The following is a 23,896-nucleotide window of genomic DNA, read 5'->3' on the forward strand; positions in this document are numbered from 1 at the left end:
TGCTTGGAGCAAGGCAGGCATGGGTGCAGGCGGCAGTCCCTCTCCTCTCGCGGTGCCCCGAGGCAGAGGGAGCCTTTCCTCCTACTCCAGCCCTGCGGAGCTCCCCAGTGCCCATGCTCTTCCCCCAAAGCCCTTGAACAATAGCCCCTTTCTCCCCTGCTTAGGGATGGAGACGGGCACCGAGGCATTAAGCGGCAGTGGGAATGCAGGTGGCGGGGCTCAGGCACCCAGTGCTGGCGAGATGCGAGGGAAGGAGGGACACATGGTTCAGCCTGGGGTCCCCAAGGCAGCCCCTTCAGTGCTGCCCTGCGCCGGCGGCGAGCCCGGAGGCGGCAGGCAAACCGGTGGTGCTTCTGTGCACCCAAAAGCAGTGTTCCTGGCAGGACGGGCTCCCAGCGGGGCGGGTGCGAGCACACCTTCCCCTTTAAGACGCTGGTTCTCTGTGCCAGAGCCTGACCTCGGCATCCTCAGCTGAGCTGGATTAACAGGGCGAGGGGGAAGGGGCCTGCAGAAGGGACTGGGGCTGCCGGCCTCCCGGGGTTCCCTGCATTCGCAACGTGGCAGGCATGGCCCTCGGGGCTCCACGGGGTCTGGTGTTGGGGTGGCACATGTAGGCACAGCTGGCGCTGCCACCGCCTGAGCCCCGGTGCGTGGAGCAGGGGTCCCCACGCTGCCCCAGGGTCAATGGGGGCAGCTGGGGAGGAGTGGGTGGTGGGGCGGGCGGCTGTGCTGGGGGGCAAGGCGCACTGGGGAGGCTTCTGGTCAGGCTGCCCTGGCAATCATCTGCTGCCATGAAAGACTTCACTGAAATCACGCTTTGCCCCGAGACTCTGGATCACAGCAAGGTAGGGCTGGGGGAGTGGGTGCTGCCTCGGGGTCCCCACCTAGCCACCCGCGGGTCCTTCCAGCGTGTTCCCTGTGGTACCACCCATGCTCACTCTCCTGCAGACTGAGTTCTGCAACCCTGTCTTTGAGGGCGAGGAGCCCCGGGCAGCGCCAAGCGCCGAGCGCCCACCGGGCGAGGATGGGACCAGCCCTGCGTCACCCCGAGACGGCCTCGGTACCAGCCTGGGGGTTTGTACACGCGCCCCTGTCCACGGGGACCCAGAAGCAGTCATGGGTCTGGGAGGGGGGGTGGCAGGGCAAGTTCCCCACAGGGCTTAGGGGACCTACTAGTCCTTGTCCCCCTGGGGACAAGGGGGTCGGGATGTACCCAGCCAGGGCTCAGCCAGCTCTGCGGGAAGGTGGCAGCGTAGGGGTATGGTGAGCAGCAACCCGGGTCTGCCCGCTTTCCTCGCCTCCCTGCAGGCTGGCGGCTCTGGGGCCAGGCAGGCTGGCAGTACCGTGCGGACTGCAAGTTCACCTGGCTCTGCGTGGCTCTGATGAGTGCCATCCTCCTCTTCCTCATCAGCCTCCTGCTGGGCATCGTCATCCACCGTGAGTGCCCGAGCAGGGAGGGCTGGGGGGACAGGCTGTGACCATGGGGTGGGGGACACAGAGCCGGCTCAGAGGGGGAAAGGGGCACAGAGAGGTCATCCATCCTACACTGGTCTGCCCATCGTGGGGAGAGAACGCACCCACGCACAGGAGCAAGGGGGGTCTCCACCACCCTGGGATGTGGCAGGGCACCAGGCCCCCTGAGAGCTGGGTGGGATCCCCCGAGTCCTGCACACGTGTGGGGTAGGGTGGGAGCACAGGACGTGGGGCTGGGTGGGCTTCCTAAGCCCCTTCCCTGCACTGTAGCCGTTTCTCCCTGCTGGGGCTGAGCTGTCCCTGCTCTTCCCTGGGCACAGAGCTGACGTCCCCGCAGCCACCCAGTGCCACAGCCTTGCCTGCCCGTGGCACTGCCACCACCACCGCAGCACCCACCCGAAGGGACCCCCCAGCCCACAAAACAGCTGCCACCCCAACCCAGAGCTGGCTGCCCACAGCCCGCACAGCAGCACCGGGTAAGTCCCGCATGGGGCCGCGCGCCGGGACGGCGGTGCCCTGCGGCGGGAGCTCATGCCCACGCTGTTGCCCCGTGCAGCCTGCGGTGGGACCCTGCGGGGCCCCGAGGGCTCCTTCAGCTCCCCCAACTACCCCGGCCCCTACCCGCCCGACGCACTCTGCATCTGGCGCATCACGGTGGGCCCCGGCCTCGCCATCCAGCTGAAGATGGAGACGTTCAGCGTGGAGGGCACTGCCTCCTGCCTCTTCGACCGTGTGGAACTCTACGAAGAGCAGGGGGCCGGTGGTGTGGACCCTTCCCCAGCACGGGGGGCCCTGACCAGGTAGAACCCGTCACAGCTGGGGAGCGTGGTGGTGCAGTGGGCAGGGGGCAGCATCTCCAGGGCGAGCAGTGTCACCCCTTGTTCTGCCCCCAGGTTTTGCGGCAACGTGCCCCCCCCGACCTTCAACACCAACTCCAACCACCTGCGCGTCACTTTTGTCTCCGACAGCAGCGTGGGCGCCCCAGGCTTCAGCGCCCGCTACCGCGCCGTGGCTCCCAGTGAGAGTGAGTACCCCCACCCCCAAGCACTGCCAGGACCCCTCGCTGCAGGCAGGCAGAGGTAGCACCAGGGGGTCTCCGGTAACCCCCAGGGGCACTGGGGGAGGGGAAGGTGCCCGGTGGGACCCCACCACCAGCCTGGCCGTTTCTGCCTGCACTGCAGAGAGCTGTGCCTGGGACGAGCACTTGTGCGACCAGGGGCTCTGCCTCCACCTGGGCTTTGTCTGCGACGGCTTCCACGACTGCGTAGACAAGAGCGATGAGGCCAACTGCAGCCTGAAACACAAAGGTGGGCCAGCCCCCCACCTACAGCCCCCAGCCCCCACGGCACCCAACCAGAGGGCACAGCGATGGGCGGCGAGAGGCAGGGGCAGGGGAGTGGGGAGATGGAGTGAAGGGAGAGGGGCAGGGGGTAAAGCTGCACGTGTGTGTGTCCCTCCAGAGTGCGGGGGGCTGCTGACTGCCTTGGAGGGGCACTTCTCCACCCCGAGCCATCCCCAGCCGTACCCACACCAGCAGGTGAGAGAAGGGATGCTTGCTGGGTGGAGGTGGGAACAGGGTGAGGGTGAAGGCGGGCAGGGAGGAAGGCAGCCTCCCACTGGGGAGAGCTGGGGTGCCCCTGCCCGGCTTCATGGGTGTCGCTGGCTGCCCCCTGCCCTGCAGCTGTGCCTCTGGCAGATCTCAGTGCCCATGGGCCACATCATCGACCTGCGCTTCCACAACTTCAGCCTGGAGTCGCATGAGGACTGCAGCTTTGACTTTGTGGAGGTGCACGACAGCGCTGGCACGGGGGCCGCCAGCCTCATGGGCAGGTACAGGCACCCCTGGTGTCTCACACTGGTGGCTCACCCCTGGTGGCTCACCCCTGGTGGCTCTGGCTCTGCTGCACCAGCCTGGGTGCACTGGGCTCCTGTGGCTCAGCTGGGGAAACTGAGGCACAGGGCAGGCTGGTTTGGGTAGGTGCTGGTCGCACCCCACTGCCCACCCTGACCCTACCCCTCATCCCACGACCCCGGCAGGTTCTGCGGCCACCAGGTACCGGGCACCCTGACGTCCTCACGCCATGTCATGACTGTCCTCTTTGTGGCGGACGAGGGAGTAGCAGACGATGGTTTCTTTGCCACCTACCAAGCCCGCAATGCCACAGAGAGTAGGTAGCCAAGCAGGGGCGCAGGCGGCCCAGAGGGGCTGTGCAGCCATCATCCCTGGGGGCCTTCAAGGCCAGACTGGATAAGCCTTGGAAAAAACTGCTCTTACCCCGTAGCTGACCCTGCTTGGTGCAGGAGGTTGGGCTGCAGGCCCCTGGGGTCCCTTCTCACCTGAATTACCCCACGACCCCATTGATGCTAGCCATGGGAACATGGCCTGGAAGGGCTCACCCGCACACAGGCACAATCCGTCACCTGAGGGCTGCCCCCAAACAACCCAGGGAATTTGGGATCCCCCCAAGCTGGGCCAGTGATGGTCGCCTATCGGCCATGGCTTCCAGGTGGAAGTGCTCTGCAGCCACTTGCCATAACGTCCCCTGGCCAGTGACCAAAAAGAGCACAGGCAGGGGTGGTCAGCATGGGGACAGGCTGACTCCCAGCCACAGCCAGCCTGCTCTCTGCCCGTGCCCGTGCCTGAGCCCATGCCCTGCCGCACTGGCCCCTCTCGTCTCACAGAGACCTGCAGCCCCGCAGAGTTCTCCTGCGGGAACGGTGAGTGCCGGGCGCTGGAGTCTGTGTGTGACGGCTGGCACGACTGCCCCGACGGCACCGATGAGCTGAACTGCACTGGGGTCTCCTACCCGGCCTTTGGTGAGTACCACCCCTGGGTGCTCCACTTAGCCCCCCCTGAGCCCACCTGCCCCAGGAGACACACTGGCAGCTGCCCCACGGCTAACATTGGCCCTGAGACACAGCTGGTGGTCATCGCTGCCACTATAAGAAGTGAAGCACCTTGCCCTGTGGCAGGGTCTGTCTGTGAGCCGGTGGAAGTAGAGATGTGCCTGGGGCTGGGCTACAATGCCACCTCCTTCCCCAACATCTGGCTGGCCATCCCAGACCAGGAGGGAGCCGCTGAGGTGCTGCAGGACTACCAGGTGAGCTGCAGGGGGGCTGCCGGGGGGGCTGCCTGCCCCACACCGTACCGTGTCACACTCATCGTCATTTTCCTACAGACGCTGATGGAGCTCGCCTGCTACCAGCACCTCCGCCTGCTCATCTGCAGCCTCTTTGTGCCCAAGTGCACCCCAGATGGGGGTGTCCTGCAGCCCTGCCGAGCCGTGTGCCTGGCTGCCGAGCTGCGGTGTCAGCAGTCCCTTGGCCTCCTTGGCATCCTCTGGCCCATCAACTGCAACATCCTGCCTGACTCCAATGACCCCGTAGAGTGCTTCCAGCCCTGATCCGGCAAGAAAAGAGGAGCAGGGGTGAAGCAGCATGCCCAGAGCTGCCCCCCTTCCCCTGCCCCTCCATGTCCCTCCCATCCTCCTCCTGTTGCAAATACCCAGCTGCTGGGGTGGTCCCCATCAGCAGCACCCCATTGCCAGGCTCCTCACCTGTCAGCCCCTCTGCTCAGTGCTCAGCTCAGTGCCTGGATGCCAGGGGCTTGCCCGCAGGACCAAGTCCCTGGGGAGCAAGTGCCCCTTCCCAGCCTTGCTACAGGGAAGGGCTGGTGCTGGAGGGGCTGAGCCCACAGGCTGGAGCTGTTCGGGAGACACCGTGACAAGTCCCCCTGCCAAGCAGCAGGATGGTGGCAAGGGAGTTCGGCGCTGCCTCCTCATCCTCGGCCAAGCCCAGGCGTGCTGGCCAGAGCTGTGCATGGTTCCCAGCCCACTTCTCTCTTCCAGCTTCTGCAGGCTGTGCACGACCTCTTTCCTGCAGCCCTCAGGCAGCTGCTAGCCTAGCTGGGGAAGGGTTAATGCCTCCCAAACGGAGCAAGGCTGGGCCGAAGTGAGCCAGGCTGCAGGCAGAAGAAGAGCCCAGGGCTGCCTGTGTCCCACAGCCCCAAAGCCAGAAGAATAAACAGCGTGAGCAGCTGAAAAACCCAATGAAGCAGGTGGCTCATTCGGGGAAGGTCTATTTGTGGGTCCTTCCAGATCGCGGGGAAACTGAGGCATGGGCCAAGGGAGGGAAGCCTGGGGGACGGGGTCTGAGCAGGAATAGAGGGGCACAGGGGAGACTGCCTGTCTGCAGGGGGGAACAGGCTGCTGGCTGTGCCCTCGACGGGCTGGGGGGGTTGCAGGGCCCCAGGGAGATGGATGGATCTCAGAGGGGGTCAGGCTGGTAGCCCTACGGTGCAAGGGCTGCTGGCTGGGCTGGCCCTGTTGGCTTCAGGCCACCCTGATGGACACAGGCCCGGCAACACCCCGTAGCCACAGGCCTGGCAACACCCCATGGCCACAAAGCAGCTCCCAGCTGGCCAAAAACAACAGCCCCTTCACACCTTCGGGGAGAGGAGCCAGGCGGCTCCCAGCCAGCGCCCGGCCCAGCCCCAGGCACCCGGGGCAGGAAGGCTCAGCCGGCAATGTCACCCGCACTGCTGCGGGCCCTGGCACAGGGAGGAGGAAGCCGGCAGTGCCGGCATGCTTCCCGCTGCCCTCATCCGCCCTGAGCACGTGGGAAAGTCGCCTGCCCAGATGGCGTTACTGGGAGCAGGACGCACTGGGGTCAGCACCACTCTGCCCTCGCAGCCAGTTCCGCGCTGCTGTTCCCATACAGCAAGCCCTTGCCTGGGGGGCCTCGAGCCCACCCGGCTCCTTGGCTCCCTTCGTGTCCCAGCTGCTGCAAGCTGGCTGCGAGGCACAGGGACTCCCCCAGCCACAGAACCACCCCACCGCTCGGCAACCGATGGTGTCCCTTGGACGCACTCGGTGCTGGAATGAGTTAAAGGCGAGCTTGGGAGCGCCTTCGAAAGCTTTGCCTCGTGCTCTGAGGTCCCGCCGGGCTAGCCCTGCTTCCTGGCACGGCTGCGGTGCTGCGCTGCCTGCGCTTCCACCTGCCTCCTGCTGCCTGGCTCATCCCTGCCTGCTCAGCCCCACATGCTGCCCCCGGGTCCCACGCCAGCACCGCTCGGCTGGCTCCTGCAGCTCCCTGCAGCGGCTCCCGAGGCTGGCACTGCCAGCCTGTCTGCACCCTGCTGTCCCCCTTGCCTCAACCCTGCTGCCAGGGACAGCCCCGAGCCTGCCAGTCGGGGGGTCCGCACACCCCCAGGGCTCCCCTTTCTTTCTGCCACTCCAACCCTGCCTGCCTCTGCTGGGTTTCCCTCCCTTGGCCTTCCTCTTACTCCAGTTTCACTCTGCTGCCTGTTTTCTCGTTTCCCTTCCCGCTGTCCCGCCGCCGGGGTGTCCAGATGTGTTCGGCTGAGGTGGTTTGCAGCCCGTGCCTCCTCCCCCTTTGCCAGGCTGTTTGTCTCGCTCTCCCTTCCCCCTGCTTACAGCACTTCTGACACCATGGGATTATTTTTCTTTTTCCCCTTGTCTTGTAGCTTTTGGCTCCCAAGGCCCTTGATTTCCTTTGGAGTTTGGGAGGAGAGACGTGAGGAGGAGGGGGGGGGTGGAGAGGCTGCCTTTCCTAGGGCCTTCGTCAGAGTGAAGTGGTCAGGAAGAGCCGCAGCCCTTCCACGCCGGAGAGCAGCGAGGCGCTGGGGCAGGAGCCGTGGGATCGCAGTGAGTGGGGCTACCCAGCTCCGTCCGCCCCGCGCCGGGGGGAGCTGGGACTCGCTGGGGACCTGGCTCTGGCGCCTGGGCGGAGGAGAGACACTGTTCTCCTCCTTTTCCTTTTTGTTGCAGCCATCGCGTCCAGGAGGGGGAAGAGAGGCAGCTTTCCCAGGGCAAGGCCACGGGGAGGGGGCCAACTCCAACTGAGGGTCTCCGCTCTCGCTGCCCAGAAGTGGGAAGGGCTGGGGGCAGCCCGGGCAGCAGGATGGTCCCCGGCACCGCGGTGGTCCAGCGCGGCTGGGGATGCTGCAGCCCCAGACAGCCGTGCCGCAGGGAGCTGGCCGGGTGTGGAGCAGAGCCGCCGGCAGCAGGGATGCTGCCAAGGCTGGGCCGGGACACAGCCCCGCGCTCCCGGAGCTGCTGCCCCACCACACACTGCCCACATGCAACAACCGCACCCCACGCATGGCTCGCAGCTCACCCGCTGCCCTCCAGCTGACACCCCAGCAGCCCCCCGCCACTGCCCCCACGCGCACCCACAGCCGGGCACGCCACCGAAGTGGCAGCTCCCACCCCAAACAGCCCCCAGCCGCACGCACAGGGCTGCCGCCTCCCGCACGTGCCGCAGCTCCCGCCCCAGCTCCATGGCCCTGGTGCCCCACCAGGAGCCGTCCCGGGGGGGGGTCACACTGGTGGGCTGCAGGACGATGGCGCAGGCAGCGGTGGGGATGCTGCAGCAGGTGCGGCCAGCAGTCAGGCCTTGCTGTGGGGAGCAGCTGAAAAGGCAAAGGAGAAAGAAGGGAGGAATGGTGCCCCGCTGAGCCCCCCGCGCCCACTCCCCGCTGAGCACGGCAAGCTCATTTCCCAGCCCTCGTCACTTCATCTCCCAGAGCCGTTATCCTTCTCTGCCCCCTTCCAGCCCCTCCACGGCAGACGAGATGAAGCAGCTCTTCCTCCTCTTCCTCCTCGAGCTCGTCACCAGCTCCTTGCAGATCGAAGACAACAAGATCCCTGGGCTGTGCTCAGGGCAGCCAGGCATCCCAGGGACGCCGGGTCTGCACGGGGGCCAGGGTCTGCCAGGCAGAGACGGACGAGACGGCCGGGACGGGGTGATGGGGATGCCAGGGGAGAAGGGCGAGATGGGCCCTCCTGGTAAGAAAGGAGACATCCCGGCTGGGGAGGGGGACCTGCTCTGCCCTATCTGTGGGGAATGCCCTCATGCCAGGGGGCGAGCCCTGGGTGCTGGCACAGCCCCACATCACCAAACCAGGAGCGAATCCTGCAAAAGTGCCCCTTTCATGCCACCACCGCCCCTCCAGTCCTGCCTGTGGTGGTCCTGTGCTCCCGCAACAGACAGCAGCTCCCCGTCGCTGGCAAAGCTGCATTCCTCCCCATCCCCACTGCCATCCCTCTCTTCCACCTCCTGCTTTAGAGGGGCCCACCAAGCTGTCCCCAGAATATGGCTGCATCACCTCTGCCCCGGCTCCTGGGCTGGAGTTTCTCCCCGCCTGTGGGGGTTTTTCCAACTCTCCGCTGCCGCTGTGCCCGCTTACCGCATGCACCCAGCCCTCCCCAGTTGTGCTGCTGCCACACTGGCCATGGCGGGTATCCACCTCCCGCGTCCTGGGGGAGGCTCATCATCCTGGTGGGATTGGGGCCGGGCAGGGGGCCTGGGGGAGCTTGGCTGGCGGGGTGCCACGCTGGTGGCGGTGGCTTAGAGGTAACCCTGTCCCTTCCCTGCCTGCCTCAGGAGCACCTGGTCCCCGCGGGGAGGTGGGCAGCCCCGGCATGAACGGCATGCACGGTGAGAAAGGAGCGCAGGGTGAGTGCGCGGTGGCCCCTCGCTCGGCCTTCAGCGCCAAACGCTCCGAGTCGCGCAGCCCGCCGCTGGCTGACCAGCCCATCCGCTTCGACGTGGTGCTCATCAACGAGCAGGGCCACTACGACCCCGCCACGGGCAAGTTCACCTGTGAGGTGCCCGGCCTCTACTACTTTGCTGTCCACGCCACCGTCTACCGTGCCAGCCTCCAGTTTGACATCATGAAGAACGGCCAGTCCATCGCCTCCTTCTTCCAGTACTACGGGAACTGGCCAAAGCCCACCTCGCTCTCGGGGGGTGCCCTGGTCCGCCTGGAACCCGAGGATGAGGTGTGGGTGCAGGTGGGTGTGGGGGACTACATCGGCTTCTACGCCAGCGTCAAGACGGACAGCACCTTCACCGGCTTCCTCGTCTACTCCTACTGGCAAAACTCGGCCGTCTTCGCCTGAGCTTGCCCTGGGCTGCGGCCGGGGCCGGGGCACGCGCCCCTTCCCAGCCACCGGAGCCCCGGGGGGGTGGTGCCAAGGTCCAGCCGCCTGGGAGCAGGGACACCGGGACCCCTGCCCCGCTCTGCTGCAGCTGCCCCGTGCAGGGCAGGAACACGGCCCCTCTGCCGCCTTGGAGGTGGCGGGGAGCATCCCTTCAGCAGCGCTGTATAAGAGCTAAGTATTATGTCGGGCTCCCGGCTCCGGGACAAGATGCCCACGCCAGGGAGCCGCAGTAACCTGGTTGTTATATATTACCCGCCATAGCCGCCCGGCCCGTGCTGCCAGCTTCTCCCCATGCGCAGAGCGAGCCCAGGCTGCCTGGCCGCAGGCACGGCCGGGGGCCTGTCCTGCTGCGGTCCTGGCACGCCCCAGGGCTGGAAGCTGCCCCTCTTGTCACCCTCACTGCCGGCCCTCTGGTGCCTCCCCCCCTCCTTCCCCCTCAATAAAGGGCTCCTCAGCCACGTCTGTGCCCGCTGCGTGTGGCTGTGTGCCATGTCCTGCCATCCCCTGGGGTGCCAGCAGGGCCATGCTGGGCTTGAGGGGTGCTATGCTGGGCTCACTGGGTGCCAGCACCCCTCTGGGGGGGGCTGTGCCAGGCTCATTGGGTGCTGGTACCCTTCTGGGGGGCCGTGCCAGGCTCACTGGGTGCCGTCACCCTTCTGGGGGTGCCATGCTGGCCTTACTGGGTGCCAGCACCCCTCTGGGGGGCCATGCTGGGCTCACTGGGTGCGGCCAGCCCTCTAGGGGGGCTGTGCCAGGCTCACTGGGGGGCAGCACCCCTCTGGGGGTGCCATGCTGGCCTTACTGGGTGCCAGCACCCCTCTGGGGGGGCCATGCTGGGCTCACTGGGTGCTGGCACTCCTCTGGGGGAGCTGTGCCAAGCTCATGGGCTGCCAGCACCCATCTGGGAGGGACGTGCCAGGCTCACTGGGTGCGGGCACTCCTCTGGGGGTGCCATGCCGGCCTTACTGGGTGCCAGCACCCCTCTGGGGGGGCCATGCTGGGCTCACTGGGTGCGGCCAGCCCTCTAGGGGGGCCGTGCCAGGCTCACGGAGTGCCAGCACCCCTCTGGTGGGGACATGCTGGGCTTGATGGGTGCCATGCTGGGCTCGCTGGGTGCCAGCACCCCTCTGGGGGGCCGCCCCGGCGCCAGGCCTGCGTGGGCGCTGGGGTCCGCAGGAGCCGCGAGGGGTGCCGGGGGTGCGGGCGGGGGTCCCGGCCCGGAGGCCGCGCAGGGCCGCCCGCGGCAGCCACTAGATGGCGACAGCGGCGTCCCCCGGCCAGCGCCGGCCCCCCGCCGCCCCCCGCTGCAGGGCTCCCTGCCGGGGCTGGGGGTCCCGGGGCGAGGCGGGGGGGCCCGGCTCGGGGGCGGGGGGGGGCGCTGGCCCTGGCCCCCCCGCTGCCGGTGCGGGCCTTGCGGGGCCCCTTCGTGCCCGCCGCCCGGGCAGCCCCGCCGCAGCGCGACCGCCGCGACCCGCCTGGGGAAAGGTCCCTATTTTTAGCGGGGGAACGCGGAGCTTCCTCATTCCTGCCCGGAACAGGCCCCGGGGAGCGGGCGGGGGGGGGGCTCTTGGCCGGGGGCCGAGCTCCTTAGCGGGCCTCGCTGGTGGAGCGCACTGGGCTGGCTGCTCTGCCCGCACGGCCTGCTGGAGCCCCCAGCCCCGGACCCCCGCACACATCCAGCCACCCCCGGCCTGATCGCCCCCCTCCGCCGTGCTGCACGGAGCCCCCAGCACCGTGGCCGTGCCCACCCGCGAGCTGGGGCAGGCTGGCAGCAGCCCTGGGGCCAGCCCCCCACCCCCACCCCGGGGCCAGGGACCAGCAGGGACCTGGGGCCAAGGGCATGTCACCCTGCAGGCCGCCTGGCTCAGGGGGACGGGGGACACACAGCCCAGCCACCCCGAGAGCTGCCCCCAACGCAGAGGGGGGGACGCACAGCCCAGCAGTCCCAGTGCAGAGGGGCTCTGGAGGTGCTGGGACCAGGGCGAAGCCATGCTGGGGTGCGGAGGGGCTCTGCTACCCATCTTGCAGGCTCCTCTTCCCAGCCCACCCGGCAGCAGCGTGTCTGTTTGGGTTGACGATGGCCTTTGCTGTAAGCAGAGCTGCCCAGGGGCAAACAACGCCGCAGAGCGGATCGATGGCCTGTCCTGTCTATTCTGGGAGGAGGAAAATTATTTTTCTTGAGATGAGGCCAGGGAAGGTGTGTGGAGGCTGGGAACATCCTCTGGTCCCCATCACAATGTGGGGGAGCACAGCTAACAGAGGCAGCCACAGACATAGCACTTGGCACCACGGTTTCTGGGCTCTGCTTACTTTGAGATGCTCTTGGTTTTCAGGACACTTTGTCTGGGATCATTGGGGAGCAGCTGGGAACCCTCTGAGGAACACAGGGGTGCCTGCTGCCAGCTGGAGAGGAGGAAGAGGAGGATAAGGGAAGGAGAGCCACAAGAGACCTTGACTTCTGGCAAGTTTCTAGTAAGCTCCAGCTGCTTCTGATGAGCTCCACCAGCTGCCCCCGAGGAAGGAGTGCTTGAAGCCCCTGTTCCAGCTGAGCCCAGGTTAGGGAGGGGGCAGCATCCCTTAGCCAGTGCAAGTGAGAAGCCTATATAAGAGCCAAGCTCAGCTCACAGGTATTGTGGTGCAGCCAACAGGCAGCAGCTTGTGCAGAAAGGTGGTTTGATTTGGGTTTGGTGGTTTTGGTTTTTGTTTGTTTGTTTCTTTGTTTGTTTTTTTAAGGGTGTGTGTGTGAAGTACCAGCACATGTGTCCTTGGCACACAAAGGTCACAGTTTCCAGCAAGCATTGGAGCAACTCTTCCTGCGATGCTGGAGGACGCAGCCTGGCCAGCCCTGAGCTGTGGAGGGTGCTGGACTGCTCTTGCTGGATGCACCTGACTAGCAGCCTGCAAGAGGTGTGTGGTTGTGCACATCATGGAACTGTGCGGCCAAGTGGAGGAGGTCAGCAGGCTGTGTGGCATCAGAGAGGGCACGAAAGAGATCAACTGGATCATCTCTGAGACCCTGCAACTACAAAAACCCAAACCTTCAACTATGGTGACAGCACGCACCTGCCTGGTTCAAAAGTGGAAATACCCTTGGTGGTGGAGGTTGTCCTGGTGACTCCTGGCAGCAGCAGGACAGTCCTGCTCTATGGAAAAGCTTGCGGTTATGGCATAGGTTCAGCACCCTCAGCAAGGTTCAGCGCCCTCATTGCTGACACGGTGCAGGGAGCACTGTCCAGTCATCTTCAGGTGACCTCTGCCAGCAGACCTGGTAAGGAGAGCTTTAAACTGGGAATGGCAGGGGAGGGGAAAAGCCCCACTCAGGTAGGGATGTGGATGGGGTGGGCAAGCAAAGGATGGGGGAGCATGAACAGCAGAGACTCTGTCACCAGATAATCGATTAAGTCCCTGCCAGCCTCAGCCATTCTGTGTCCCTGAGGCCTCCCCGCACCCAGCGCTGCAGCTCCGTGCTGGGGTTGCCGCTGTGCTCGGGGAGCTGGTGTGGCTCCCTGGGCTGAGCCGCTAATGAGAAAGCAAAGCTGGTGCTCGGGAGCAGCCCAAAGGCCCCCCACGATTTGGCTGCTGATCATCACCTGCTCCCTCCCTGTTGGCCCAGTATCATTAGCTGCTCATGCTGCTGTGCATCTGCAGCTTCTGTCATGCCAGCTCCCTGCTGTCAGGCAGATGATGGCTGTTGTCCCCAGGCTGGGACTGGTGGCTCATTAGGGCTGGGGGGTTGCAGCTGGGATGACAAAGGGATCCTGGGGGCTTTCCCAGGGCCTGGGCAGGGGAGGTTTCAGCAAGCTATCGCCCCGCCACCCCAGTGCTCCTAAACTGGAGTAACTCGGCAGCACTGTGCTCCCCCCTCACCGGAGAAGGGAGAAGGGTGTTGGCACTGCGAAGGGCTGACACCAGCCCACTTGGCTTATGTGTGAGGCTCCCAAGCAAGCTCTGGGGCTGGGACTACCCCTGGGGACTCCAGATCTTGTGCCCTGGACTGGTCTGGGAGCGTTGCTGCTGCTGGACACCCTCCCCAGGCAGTGCAGCCCTGCACCAAAAGCCACAGTGCCAGAGCAGGCAGGTCTGGCATGGCTGACCATCAGTCTCAGCGACTCTATGCGCTGCCCGTTAGCCGGGAGGTGGTTGTATTTTCCTCCCATAATTGCTTGCTGCTTGGCCAGCAAGGGGGCCAAGTGTGTGCAGGATGGCTCCCAGGGGAAGGCTGTGTCCTGCACATCCTGTTGTCTCTTGGCAGGCACGGCTGCAGTGGCCTGAGGTGGCTGAACATCCTCTCTGGTCCCCACTGGGGCTGGCTGAGGGGGAGTGTGGGCTGGGAGCACCCTGCCTGTGCAGGGGATGGCAGACGTGCCCCTGATGGCCCCGTCCTCCTGCCCTGGGGCAGCTCTGCAGCCTCCCTGGGTGCCCAGCCTGCCTGGGCTCACACACCCTGCGAGCAAGAGAGGGAGGCTCAGTAGTGCCTCAGTTTCCCCAGTTGTTACCATTCTGCAGCCAGAGCCCCACAGGGCTCCCATGGCTGCCAGCATGGGCCTCTTTCCTGTGCCTGGCAGAGCTGCTCCTGCAGCAGATGTCTGTCTGTTCCTGGCCTCCCAGCAGCTCCCACTCTCCGCACTGTGGTTTTCATCCTGGTTAAAATTAGCTCATTTGGCATGGCCCTGCCAAGACAGGTGAGTTTAGGGCAGGGTGAGCCAGAACTCCTGGGGTCTCTGCCCATCAGGGTCCTGAAACATTTTTCCAAACAATTTACAAGGAAGCTGGAGAAGCAGAGGGTGCTTAAAAGCACACAGAAGCCTGCCAAGAGCTCAGATCATGGCCAGGGAGTAACTTACTCTGCAGTGAATGCATCTGCTCACCAGTAGGCCAGTGCGGCTGAGCCTGCCACAGCCTTTCTGCGAGGCAAGACCGAGCCCTGTGCTGCCTGCTGCTCCACAGCTCCTAGTGCTTTGGGTGCTGCCTCCATCCCTGGGACAGTCAGGCTTGCTAACACCCTCCACCACAAGCAGCAGGAACTGAGGTGCCAAGGACACATGTGAGCAAGGATTAATTGTCCCTGTGCATGTTCCTGCCAGCCTAGGAAATCCCAGAACCTCCACTTTGGCCTGCTCAGGCCTTGGGGAGCTCCAGCTCTGGAGAAGCTCAGCATGAATCCCTTTGCTCCAGTAGAGAGAACTGCTGCTGCTCCTGACAGGAGAGGAAGCTGTGTGTACGGGCCCCCCAGCAAAGCAGCCACTGCTGCTCGCTGAACAGCTCAAAGTGACCTGATTTAGGCGTGGAGAGATGGCCACCAGTCCTGGGCCGTTGCCAGCAGGAGCTGCCCTCGCTGCTTTGCCTGCTCCCAGGCCCAGAAGAGGCTGCAGCAGCAAATGCATCTCCAGGCAAGATGCAGACGTTGGCACTGGTGCCTTGCAAGCTGCACTCTGCTCCCTTGCACAGCCATATCCACGACCACTTCTCACTGTGGGTTACCAGCGCAGGGAGGGGGGGATGCCAGCCTTGGAAAGCCCACCCGCTATGTCTTTGGGTGTAGATTAGTCTCCTGTGTGCCAGGCTTTTCCCGTGCAGCAGCCTGACTTCAGGGTATTCCACAGCACTGCCCTTCTGGGTGCAAGTACCCCTGAGCTTGCTGGTGGTATTGGCCACGCAGCTCTGACCCTTGGTGGGGAGTGATAGGCTTCCTCTGGTGCCTGGGTTGAGCAGAGAGGAGAGCCCATCCCCCTGAGAAAACTCTTCCCAAAAATGAAGCAGCAGGGAGCTTTTGATAAAGAAGACTTTAATCTACTTGGTATCTACTCCTTAGTGCAAAAAGTTAACTTAAGGCAAAGCTTTCTCTTTCCTTTTTTTTTTTTTTTTAATACAAACAGGCAGCAAACAAACAGGCTCTAAAACAATAAGCGTGACTGCTATAACAGGGAAAAAAAAAAAAAAAAAAAAAAAGGTTTGCAGAGAGAAACTGTAGTCCTGCAGAGGTATCCTTCCCCTCCTGTAACTCATGTAGGAAATGTTGCATCCCAAGATCTGTGAGCTGGTCCGAACCAAACACCACCACCTGCAGTCAGCAGCATGGCCACAGTCCCACTCCTGAGTGTGTCCAGAGGCGTAGCCAGGGAAGGGTCCAGCTTGTCCCAGGCGCTTGCAGAAGTCCTCCTGGAAGGAGAGAGCTGCTGGGGAACACAGCCTCCGGGGCTGCGCTCGCTGCTCTGGCAAGGGCTGGGCTGCTCCATTGCAAGTGTCACTGGCTGCAGCCACAGGAAAGGTGGCTGGAGGGAGCAAACATTGACGTGGGTGGCGTGCATCTGGGGAGGCACAGGGACAAGAGGCTGGGCAACAGGGCTTGGGCAAGGAGCTTTGCCTCTCTGCAAGGTGAGGTGGAAGCAGCTCACATGGCCCTTCTCACACCCGTTAGCACTCGGGAGCCCAGCTTGGCCCAGGGAGTCCCTCCAGCCCCCAGCGAACACAGGGGCAACCGGCCCCTGCGCTGCCTCCCAAAGCAAAGCCACTCTCCAGCCAGATAGTCTTGCCACAGGTCATGTTTACAGTACAAAGGCATCTCCCAGCATGGCCTGGCCTCTCTTCTGCCTCTGTTTTGGCTTAAATCACTAATCAAGAAGGAGAACAGAGAAGCAAGACCATGCCAGCCGTCCTCAGGCTCTTGGCTTGCAGTTCATAAGTCAAGACTCTTTCCAGTCTGTCTGGCTCCATCCAAAAACTGGCTGTGGTGCATGGCTGACCTCAAGCAAGCAGCTGGAAAAGGAAAAGCTTTTTAGCGTAAGGCCCTCTTGCAGCCCAGCAATTTCTTGGAACACTGCTGGTTGACCAAGCTGGGATTGGATGCCCTCATTAGGCTTCAGGGAACACTTCTAAATAAAACTGGCTGCATTTCTGACAGACACTAAGACAGAACAGCAGTGTAACCTTGCCCTAGTCAAAGACAGCCATGGTCCTGGTACTGCTCCATGCACGCAACTGCAGATCTGCAACACAGATATGCAGGACTCGTGCCTGGAGCTGGAATGTCTCAGTGGGCTCCCAGGAGCTTTGGGGGTGTCCCCTCTCTTCCCAAAGAGTTACTCCCTCCAGCCAGCCCAACCTGGGAAGCAGCAAGCAAGCACTAGTGTGAACCACTAGGTTCCATGGCATGCTGAGCCTGCAGAAAATGTGTATTATCTGGAAAGGATCCTCCAGCATTGGCTCAGGCGTGCGCTGCTGCTGCCAGGGCTGTGAGCACTGGCTGGCCAGCCACCCCTCCGGTTCCCCAAGCAGCACCACCACCCCTGCAGAAAGAGTTAACTCCCCCTGGCCTCCCCATGCGATGTGTGCTTGCTTGTCTTGCATAGGTGATGTGTGGAAGCAGCAGCAACACTGCGTGCTGAAGTCAGCTGGCCTGCAGGGAGCCTGCATTCATTGTGGCTCCTTGTTGTCCTGGCAAGGGGAATAGGAAGCTCAGAAACCAAAGTCACAGGATGCTGAAGTATCCCAGAAAGCCTGCTCTTTTCCAGCTGAGAGCCATGCTCAGCCCTCTGGTAGCAAAGCCTAAAAATCTCAAGTGTGCTCATTGTTCTCCTAGGGCCTTGCAAAAGGGGCACACTGGGCCTCCTCCCAGGGAGGTTCCCCCACTTAAGATGGTGGGAGGGGGAAACAGAGGCCTGAATGCAGTCTGCCGGCTAGTTTTCTGATTAGACTTTGGGAAAAACCCTCCCTTGCCCTGCACCAGCCCCTGTGATTCCCAGGAGGGCACAACCTTCAGCCTTTCTATCAACTTTGGCTACGAGGGACCAGAACATCCTTCTGCACTCTGCTTTGGATCTCAGACTGCTGCAGGCTCGAGCCAACAGGCCCAGAAACTGCAAAAGTTGTCAACAACAACAACAAAAAAGGTAACTCTGCCTGCTGCAGAGATTGGTTAGTGTGCTGGCTAGCAAGAGCTACAATCTAGGTACGTTGCAACTGTGGCTAGCAGACACCCCCAATGGCCTTTTGCCCTTTCAGCACCACTCTTAGTTCTTTGGAAGCTGCTCAGGTCACCCGTGGGAAGTTCTGCTTCCCAGCAAAAGGCACACAGGGTGCCCTTGACCTCCTGGGAAAATGACACCAGCCACCCCCCACCTTGGGTTTACAAGTACACGTTGAGTGTCTGGAGGATCATCTGGCGGCACAGCGGGCAGTTGCGCTGGTAGATGGCCTGCCGCAGGAGGACTTCTGTGCACTCTTGACACAGGCACAGGTGCCTGCAGGGCAGAAGCAGGACTGTCTTGGTTTGGTCTTGACAGATGACGCATTTCTTATGTTCCTCTTGTTCTTTCAGGAGCATCCAGGGGTCGTTATCTGGGATACCCTCAGCATTCCCAGCTGCTGCATTCAGCTGCTGCTTCCTCGGAGCTTTCCCCCAGGAGGTGCTCGGTTCCTCCCTGGGTGGCTGGAGACGCTGTCCTGCCAGTGCACTTCGACTCGGAGGAGGATGCAGTTGTGGTACCTGCTCCATGTCCAGCTGGTCCTCATGCTCGGCTGGCAGATGGCCAACTCCTGCCAGCGCTGGCCTGCCAGGGGTTGCAGGTCTGGTGGCGAGCAGAGCTGCCCCTCGCTGGTTTCTTTCCCGGTTCATCGTTCTGCCTCCTCGGCTCCAGTCAGTCACATGCAAACTCCAGTCCACCAATCTGCGCCAGGCCTGAGAGGTCATGGCCATACCCAGGGTCAGGACTGCCACCTGATAGAGCCGCCACACATCCCGCTGCAGGCGGTGGTAGGAAGGCAGCGCGCTGAAGTAGCCCATCATGTGGCCTGTCAGTGTCCACAGCAGCCCGGGGTTGAAGACAAAGGAGCTGACAAAAATAATGAGGAGGAGCAATCCCAGGCCATAAATATTGACGAAGAAGATGTTGATGAAGAGCTCAGCAGCGGAGGCCAGGAGCTTGAAGGCCAGCTGGCAGGGCGACCACAGCAGGATGGACACAGCAATGGCGCCGCTGGAGACGTGCGCGAGGAAAGCAGCCAGCAGGTCCGTGACCCTAAGGAAGGGGCCGGTGACAGAGTCCCACAGGGCCACGAGCAGGGTGAAGAGGTTCTGCGTGCCGATGAGGCACACGTTGACCAGGCTGTTGATGAGGTAGGCCAGCAGGCTGGTGCCGATGGCCAGGCCCTCGCAGAGCTGCCTGGCCAGGGCCTGCCCACAGCCCAGCAGCCCGCAGAGCCCGCGGTGCAGCAGCTCCCGGCTCCGCAGCATCAGGTGTGACAGCAAGTTCCCCGCCACCTTCAGCCCCTCCAGGCCGCAGCAGCAGCCGCGCAGCAGGCCGGCCAGTCCCTGCAGCGTGCCCAGCGCCAGGCCGCAGGCCGCCCGCGCCAGCCAGGCCAGCGCCAGCAGCAGCCCGTCCCAGCAGGCCAGAGCCCCGGCGGCGGCGGCCGTGGGGAGGCTGTAGGCCGCGGCGATCAGCCAGAGCAGCGCAGACACCAGCGAGGACACCAGGAAGAAGTTGACGTCCAGCACCAGGACCAGCAGGTCCAGGGCCAGCCGCAGGCCGCGGAACAATGCGAACAGCAGGTCCATGGCGGTGCGGGGCCATCAGCCTCGGTCCGCCGGGGAACGGCCGCCGCCGGGCGCCGCCATCTTCGCTCGGGCTGCCGCGCGCCGCCGGGCCAATGGGCGGTGAGGGCCGCGCCTCTCCCCGCCGCCCATTGGTCGGTTCGCAGGACGCGGCGGGGGCACGGCGCTGGGGGCGTGGTCGCTGACGGGCGGGGCGCCTCCGACTGGCTGCTGCCGCCGCTGCGGGCCCCGCCCACTAACGCCCATTTAAAGGGTCCGCAGCGCTCGTTTAATCGCGGCGCTGCCGCAGAGCCCGGGGCGGCTGCGGCGCGAGAGCCCTTACCCTGGTTCCAAGCAGCGCGGGGGCACCCGCCACGTCACCCACAGGGTCCCTGCGGCCACACGTGTGATGAGTTTGCGACAGCCTCAGCCCTGGCACGGGGAAGGCTTGTGCTGGCCAGCGGGGTCCCTGGGGTCGGGGTGCTTGGGACAGGGTCAGCCCGGGTGGCAGCGCTTACGCCCCACCGAGCAGTTTCCTGCAGGAGATCCTAGAATAAACTCATGGCCGCGGCCTGGCCCAAGGCTGCACAGCCCCAGCGCGGCTCCTGCTCTCCCTGCCGGCTCCTGGCGGGGTGTGGGGCTGGCGGCGTCCGGCCTCCGCTCCGCTGTGCCCCAGGAGATGCTCCAGCTCTGCCGCCCTGACGCTGATGACAGGCTCAGGAAGATCCGGCCCTGGAGCCCAAGGCAGGGGAGAGCGAGTGGAGCCGATGACCCATGGGAAAGACATCTGCAGGTCCGGGAGGGGCTGAGGAGGGAAGCGCTGCACCCGCAGGCAGCAAGGGGGGAGCTCCGAGGGAGCAGGGTGCTGGGGTTCCCCCCTGCAGCCACCTACCCCTGCCCCTGCATGACCCCTGCCCCAGAACACGCTGAGCCGGGGCGGGGGGCGCATCCTGGCACACTCCACCTGGGCTGGTGCTGCCTGGGGCCATCCGGCGCTCGAGCCGCAGCCCTCGCTGGGCTGCCAGGATGGCAGATCCGTGTCGGGGGGTGTCTGTCCTGCCTGGGGTCTGTCCTGCCGGCTGGCTCCCCGCCGGCCCCGGCCCCTCCCTGCCTGGCCTGCTTTGGCCATGGGCTCCCTCGCAGCAGCTGCCTGGATCCCCCGGTGATGTGTGCTCCTGTGCCCACGTGATAGAGCCAGGATGCTTTCAGCATTTATGGTAATGTTTGGATTTCTTGTTGCTTTACCAAACAGGAGAAGGAAAAAAAGAGCCGAGCCAAGGGCTGGGCGTGCTCCACTCCTTCCCTGCCTCCAGCCACGCACCTGCCTCCCCTTCCCACTGCTGGCGCCTGCCCAGGCCCCTGCCCTTCCTGGGGCTCTGTGCTCCCGCTGGAGAGGTGCAGGGGCTGCAGGGTTTAGAGGTCGTGGATCCGTAGCAGGGCTTCTCTGCCATTGCTCCATGCTCCGGAGGGCAGAGGGAAGCCTGTGCCTGCTCTCTCCTGCCATAGAGTGTCCAACTCTGCAGCATCCAGACCTGCTGGAGAGAGGTGCAGGGCTCAGGCACCCCGGCATGGGGCAAGGAGGGGTGCCAGGGGCTGGGAGCAGCGGGGGAATCTGATCAGGTTGGAACACTGATTTGACTGGAGCGGAGTAGAGCGGGGCTCCCAGTGGAGGGGCTGCAAGGCTGGGGTGCAGGGGTGGAAGATGCCTTCCCGGGGCCCTGCAGAAGGGACAGAGGTCCCTGCCAAGGTGCCTGGGAGCTGGGCTGTGGCCAGGACCCCTCCTTGTAAGGAGGGTCCCTGCAGCTGTCCCTGCACTTGCTGGAGGTCTGGGCACAATGCCACTGCACTCCCAGCTGTGCCAGTGGCAGCTGCCAGCAGCCGGACAGCATGGGCCCTGCTTGTGAGCCCCCTCCCCTCATCAGCTTCTCGGTGCTCATTTGTCACAGGGTAGACTGGGCTCTGCTGTAAACTGGACTGCGCTGGTGCTAACTGGAGTCACCACAGCCCAACCTGGGGGTGCAGGAGCCCGGGGATGTATGTGCCCCCCTGCCTGCCTGAGACCCAGTGCCAGCCAAGGGCCATGCAGCGCACTGACTGCGCTGGCACCGAGCCCAGCCACGGGGCTGCTGCTGCATCACGCCTCTGAGCTGCCTTCCCGCTCGCTGCTGAGCTCACCGCAGCAGGGCAGCTGCCCCGCATTTCGGGAAAAACAGAGCAGCCAGAGCAAGCCAGATATAGGTCTGTCTCTGCCCTTACAGCTGCTGTGTCCTTGCAGCTTTGAGCTGGAAACAGAGGGAGCAAACCTGGGGCTGGGCGTCACGATGCGTAAGGAGCTCTCCGGAGCCCAGCATGCTTGGGGATGGGGGGATCAGTACCCTGTGCTCTGGGGTCCAGGCTGTGCGGAGCCTGGGACCAGGCTAGCAGCGCTGGGGCTGCCTTGCATCGTACCCTGGGCACGTCCCAGAAGACTGGCTGGGAAACAGGCTGTGGGTGGCAAAGGAATGGGAAAAACGAGGCAGACAAAGGGCTGGCAGCACAGCCTGCAGCCACAGAGTTCGGAGACGGTACTGGGGACCACCATGGCTCCCTCCAGGCCTGCCTCCGCAGATGGACATGCAGCTTCCCCAGCTCCAGCAGCTTCCCCAGCTTCCCTAGGCCCCTGCTTCGTGGGCATGTCCTGCCCTGCCACTGCCCTGAGGCAGGAAGGGTGTTTCTGAGATGTGGGTCTTGCTGGCATCACGCCAGTGCTCCCAGCTGGCCGGGCAACTGGAACCATCCCCAGGGTGCCCTTGCCTCACCTCCGGCTGTGCGGCACTGCCAGCACCTGGGAGAAGCCAGCCAGCATGCTCCTCCCGGGTGCTGCCAGCAGCCTTACCTCGGGTCTCCTCAAGATGCCCTTGCCAAGGGCTGGGCAGATGCCTCAGCACAGCAGCAGGCGCCTGCAGCCCCGCGCTCACAGGCCAGGCTGGAACAATAGCTCGTTCCGCTGCATCCGCTCCAGGGAAGTCCCCTGTCCCCACTCGGGCTCAGCTCCAGGATGGTGTGGCTTGCTCTTCCTCTGGCCTTCGGCTAGCCTTGGAGGTGCAGCTGATGGTATCCCCCACCGTGCACATCCCTGCTGGTGGGGAACAACAGCCAGCATCCGTTCCACGTGCCGCATGGCTAAGGCTGCTGGGCAGAGCCCATGGGAAGGCTCGGGAGCTGGAGGGTGCCCATCCCGTCCATGTCCCCAGCAGTGGGCACCTTCCGCGGGTGGAAGAGTGGGAGCATGAGGACTGCCCGCCGTGGTTCTGGAGGGCTGTGTGGCTCCCCACGAAGGGAGCTGGGATATCTCTCTCCTCCTGGAGCCTGGCCAGACAGCCCTGGGAAAAGCAAGTCTTCTTCCATGGGAAAGTCCTGTAAGGAGAAATCCCTGCTCAGCCCGGCCAGCCCCACCGTCCCCGTGGGCCCTGGTGCTCCGGCGTGTTCCCAACGCTGTGGGGCCAGGCAGGGTGCAGGGCCAGTGGTGTGGGGAGGTGGCATGGGGACTGTGCCCTGCTTGCTGCCTTCTCCCAGGCAGCCCTGGTCTGCCCTTGCCGCTACTCCGTGTGCCCTTGCAGCAGTGGGGAGCCTTCCCCAGAGCCCTCCAAAGAGATCCCCCACAGCCCATGGGTGCCAGAGGAGACCCCCAAAGCTGGGGCTGGCCTCACCACCTGCCTGGGGCTAATCTCTCATCGAGCTTTCTTGCAGTGGCTCCAAATGAGCCGTCCTGGGGGAGCCCCAAGCCCTGCAGACAAAGCCAGGACAAAGACTTCAGGGGGTGATGCTGGGCCCCATGCTGGCTTCTTCTCCCTCCCCTGGCAGGGGGAGCATGCTGCTCAGCCACACCGCAGTGAGCTGGGGAAGCTGGGTGACCTGGAGCGCAGGGCAGGGACGTCCCTCCAGGGAGCCATGGCACGAGAGTTGTGGCGTTAGCAGGGGTGACGAACGAGCGCAGCCAGGACCCCCGGCTGCCTCGCTCTCGGCCCCACAGCCCATGCTGTGAGGTTGCCACGCAGGCGCTGGCGGCAGCTGCTCCTGCGGGGTGTCCCGCTGCCGGACCCCCACTGTCCGGGCACATAATCCGCCCCATTGTGTGGGCAAGTGCCCGGCCCCGGCCCATCTGGCGCCAGGACAATGGGGCCTTTTTCCGGCCGGCACTGGGGGGAGATGGACTCGGAAGTCTTCCGAAGGCAAAGGCCAGTTTATAAATAGCTGTCCCCAGGCTCTCAGCTTCCCCCCGTTGCCCCCTCAGCCCCCATGCCACCCAGCCCAAGCCCTAAAGCCTGCCCCTCGCCCCAGGGCAGCAGAGCACCGGGGCTGCGAGAGGACCCCGGGCCACGTACGTGCCCAGCCCAGCCGCACGCGTGCGAGCGAGAGGGCAGTACGTGGCTATTCGCACACTGTCCCAGGGGTGCACCTGCTGCAGGCCGTGGGGAGCCTGTACCCCTGGGATGTCAAGTGACAGGCCAGCCCTGGGCAGAGGGCTCCTTCGCCCTGCGCCTTGGCAGTGGCCGTGAGCTGGCTAAGGTTTCCCCAGGAGTGCCCGCTCCCCCGCTCCAGCTGTCCTTGTCCATCCGCCCTGCACACAGCGAGGGTCGGGCCCCCAGCGTAGGACACAAGGGGGGGGCTGCACAGCTCCACAGCCTTCCTCGCCACCGCTGCGCTGCTTGCTGTGGAACACAACCAAGCCCGTGTTGCTTGCGTGCCCTCAAGCCACCCCTGGCAGGGGAGCTGGAACCCTGGGGGGCTCCCAGGTCTATCCTCTGACATTGCCGGGGCGGAGGCTGGGGGCTGTGCTTTGGGTGGCATGGGGCTGGGTGACCCTCGCCAGCTTGGGTCTTCTCTGGGGCTTTGTCACTGCTCTGCATCAGCCGAGCCCTTGGCTGTCTCTGCACAGCTGCTCCAG

At 64.3% G+C, this 23,896-nt stretch overlaps 3 protein-coding genes across 5 annotated transcripts; 2 read left to right on the forward strand and 1 right to left on the reverse strand.

Moving 5' to 3' along the window:
• Positions 1 to 468: 468 nt before the first annotated feature.
• On the forward strand, positions 469 to 5,531 carry MFRP (membrane frizzled-related protein). Of its 2 annotated transcripts, none has more exons than XM_027794721.2 (13): positions 469 to 845; positions 949 to 1,060; positions 1,309 to 1,437; positions 1,794 to 1,949; positions 2,030 to 2,273; positions 2,367 to 2,497; positions 2,655 to 2,780; positions 2,934 to 3,010; positions 3,170 to 3,303; positions 3,511 to 3,641; positions 4,156 to 4,290; positions 4,447 to 4,574; positions 4,653 to 5,531. In XM_027794721.2, the coding sequence occupies exons 1-13, from the start codon at positions 792 to 794 to the stop codon at positions 4,875 to 4,877; spliced, it is 1,782 nt and encodes a 593-aa protein (XP_027650522.2). In that variant the 5' UTR covers positions 469 to 791; the 3' UTR covers positions 4,878 to 5,531. The 2 variants fall into 2 exon arrangements, with proteins under 2 accessions (XP_027650522.2, XP_013159211.2); XM_013303757.3 differs by having other exon boundaries at positions 470 to 845; positions 3,155 to 3,303.
• Positions 5,532 to 6,989: 1,458 nt separating this feature from the next.
• On the forward strand, positions 6,990 to 9,898 carry C1QTNF5 (C1q and TNF related 5). The gene is made up of 3 exons (XM_005243048.3): positions 6,990 to 7,139; positions 8,050 to 8,282; positions 8,881 to 9,898. The coding sequence occupies exons 2-3, from the start codon at positions 8,069 to 8,071 to the stop codon at positions 9,396 to 9,398; spliced, it is 732 nt and encodes a 243-aa protein (XP_005243105.1). The 5' UTR covers positions 6,990 to 7,139; positions 8,050 to 8,068; the 3' UTR covers positions 9,399 to 9,898.
• A 5,310-nt stretch (positions 9,899 to 15,208) lies between these two features.
• On the reverse strand, positions 15,209 to 19,007 carry RNF26 (ring finger protein 26). Of its 2 annotated transcripts, none has more exons than XM_055819396.1 (2): positions 17,559 to 19,007; positions 15,209 to 15,599 (listed from the first exon to the last, which is right to left on the reverse strand). In XM_055819396.1, exon 1 carries the CDS (start codon positions 18,991 to 18,993, stop codon positions 17,566 to 17,568), a length of 1,428 nt encoding a protein of 475 aa, XP_055675371.1. In that variant the 5' UTR covers positions 18,994 to 19,007; the 3' UTR covers positions 15,209 to 15,599; positions 17,559 to 17,565. The 2 variants fall into 2 exon arrangements, with proteins under 2 accessions (XP_055675371.1, XP_055675369.1); XM_055819394.1 differs by having other exon boundaries at positions 15,209 to 16,196.
• Positions 19,008 to 23,896: the final 4,889 nt, after the last annotated feature.

The sequence above is a fragment of the Falco peregrinus genome, chromosome 15 (genome assembly GCF_023634155.1).
Source record: "Falco peregrinus isolate bFalPer1 chromosome 15, bFalPer1.pri, whole genome shotgun sequence".
Classification (NCBI taxonomy): Eukaryota; Metazoa; Chordata; class Aves; order Falconiformes; family Falconidae; genus Falco; species Falco peregrinus.

What these genes read in the sequence shown, in the direction of transcription:
- MFRP (XM_013303757.3), top strand. Translation starts at nt 792, where the DNA reads ATGAAAGACTTCACTGAAATCACGCTTTGCCCCGAGACTCTGGATCAC. An exon ending in GCACGGGGGGCCCTGACCAG is followed by an intron (nt 2,274 to 2,366) that starts GTAGAACCCGTC and finishes TTCTGCCCCCAG; the next exon opens with GTTTTGCGGCAACGTGCCCC. An exon ending in CGCCGTGGCTCCCAGTGAGA is followed by an intron (nt 2,498 to 2,654) that starts GTGAGTACCCCC and finishes CCTGCACTGCAG; the next exon opens with AGAGCTGTGCCTGGGACGAG.
- C1QTNF5 (XM_005243048.3), top strand. Translation starts at nt 8,069, where the DNA reads ATGAAGCAGCTCTTCCTCCTCTTCCTCCTCGAGCTCGTCACCAGCTCC. An exon ending in GGGCGAGATGGGCCCTCCTG is followed by an intron (nt 8,283 to 8,880) that starts GTAAGAAAGGAG and finishes TGCCTGCCTCAG; the next exon opens with GAGCACCTGGTCCCCGCGGG.
- RNF26 (XM_055819396.1), bottom strand. Translation starts at nt 18,993, where the DNA reads ATGGACCTGCTGTTCGCATTGTTCCGCGGCCTGCGGCTGGCCCTGGAC.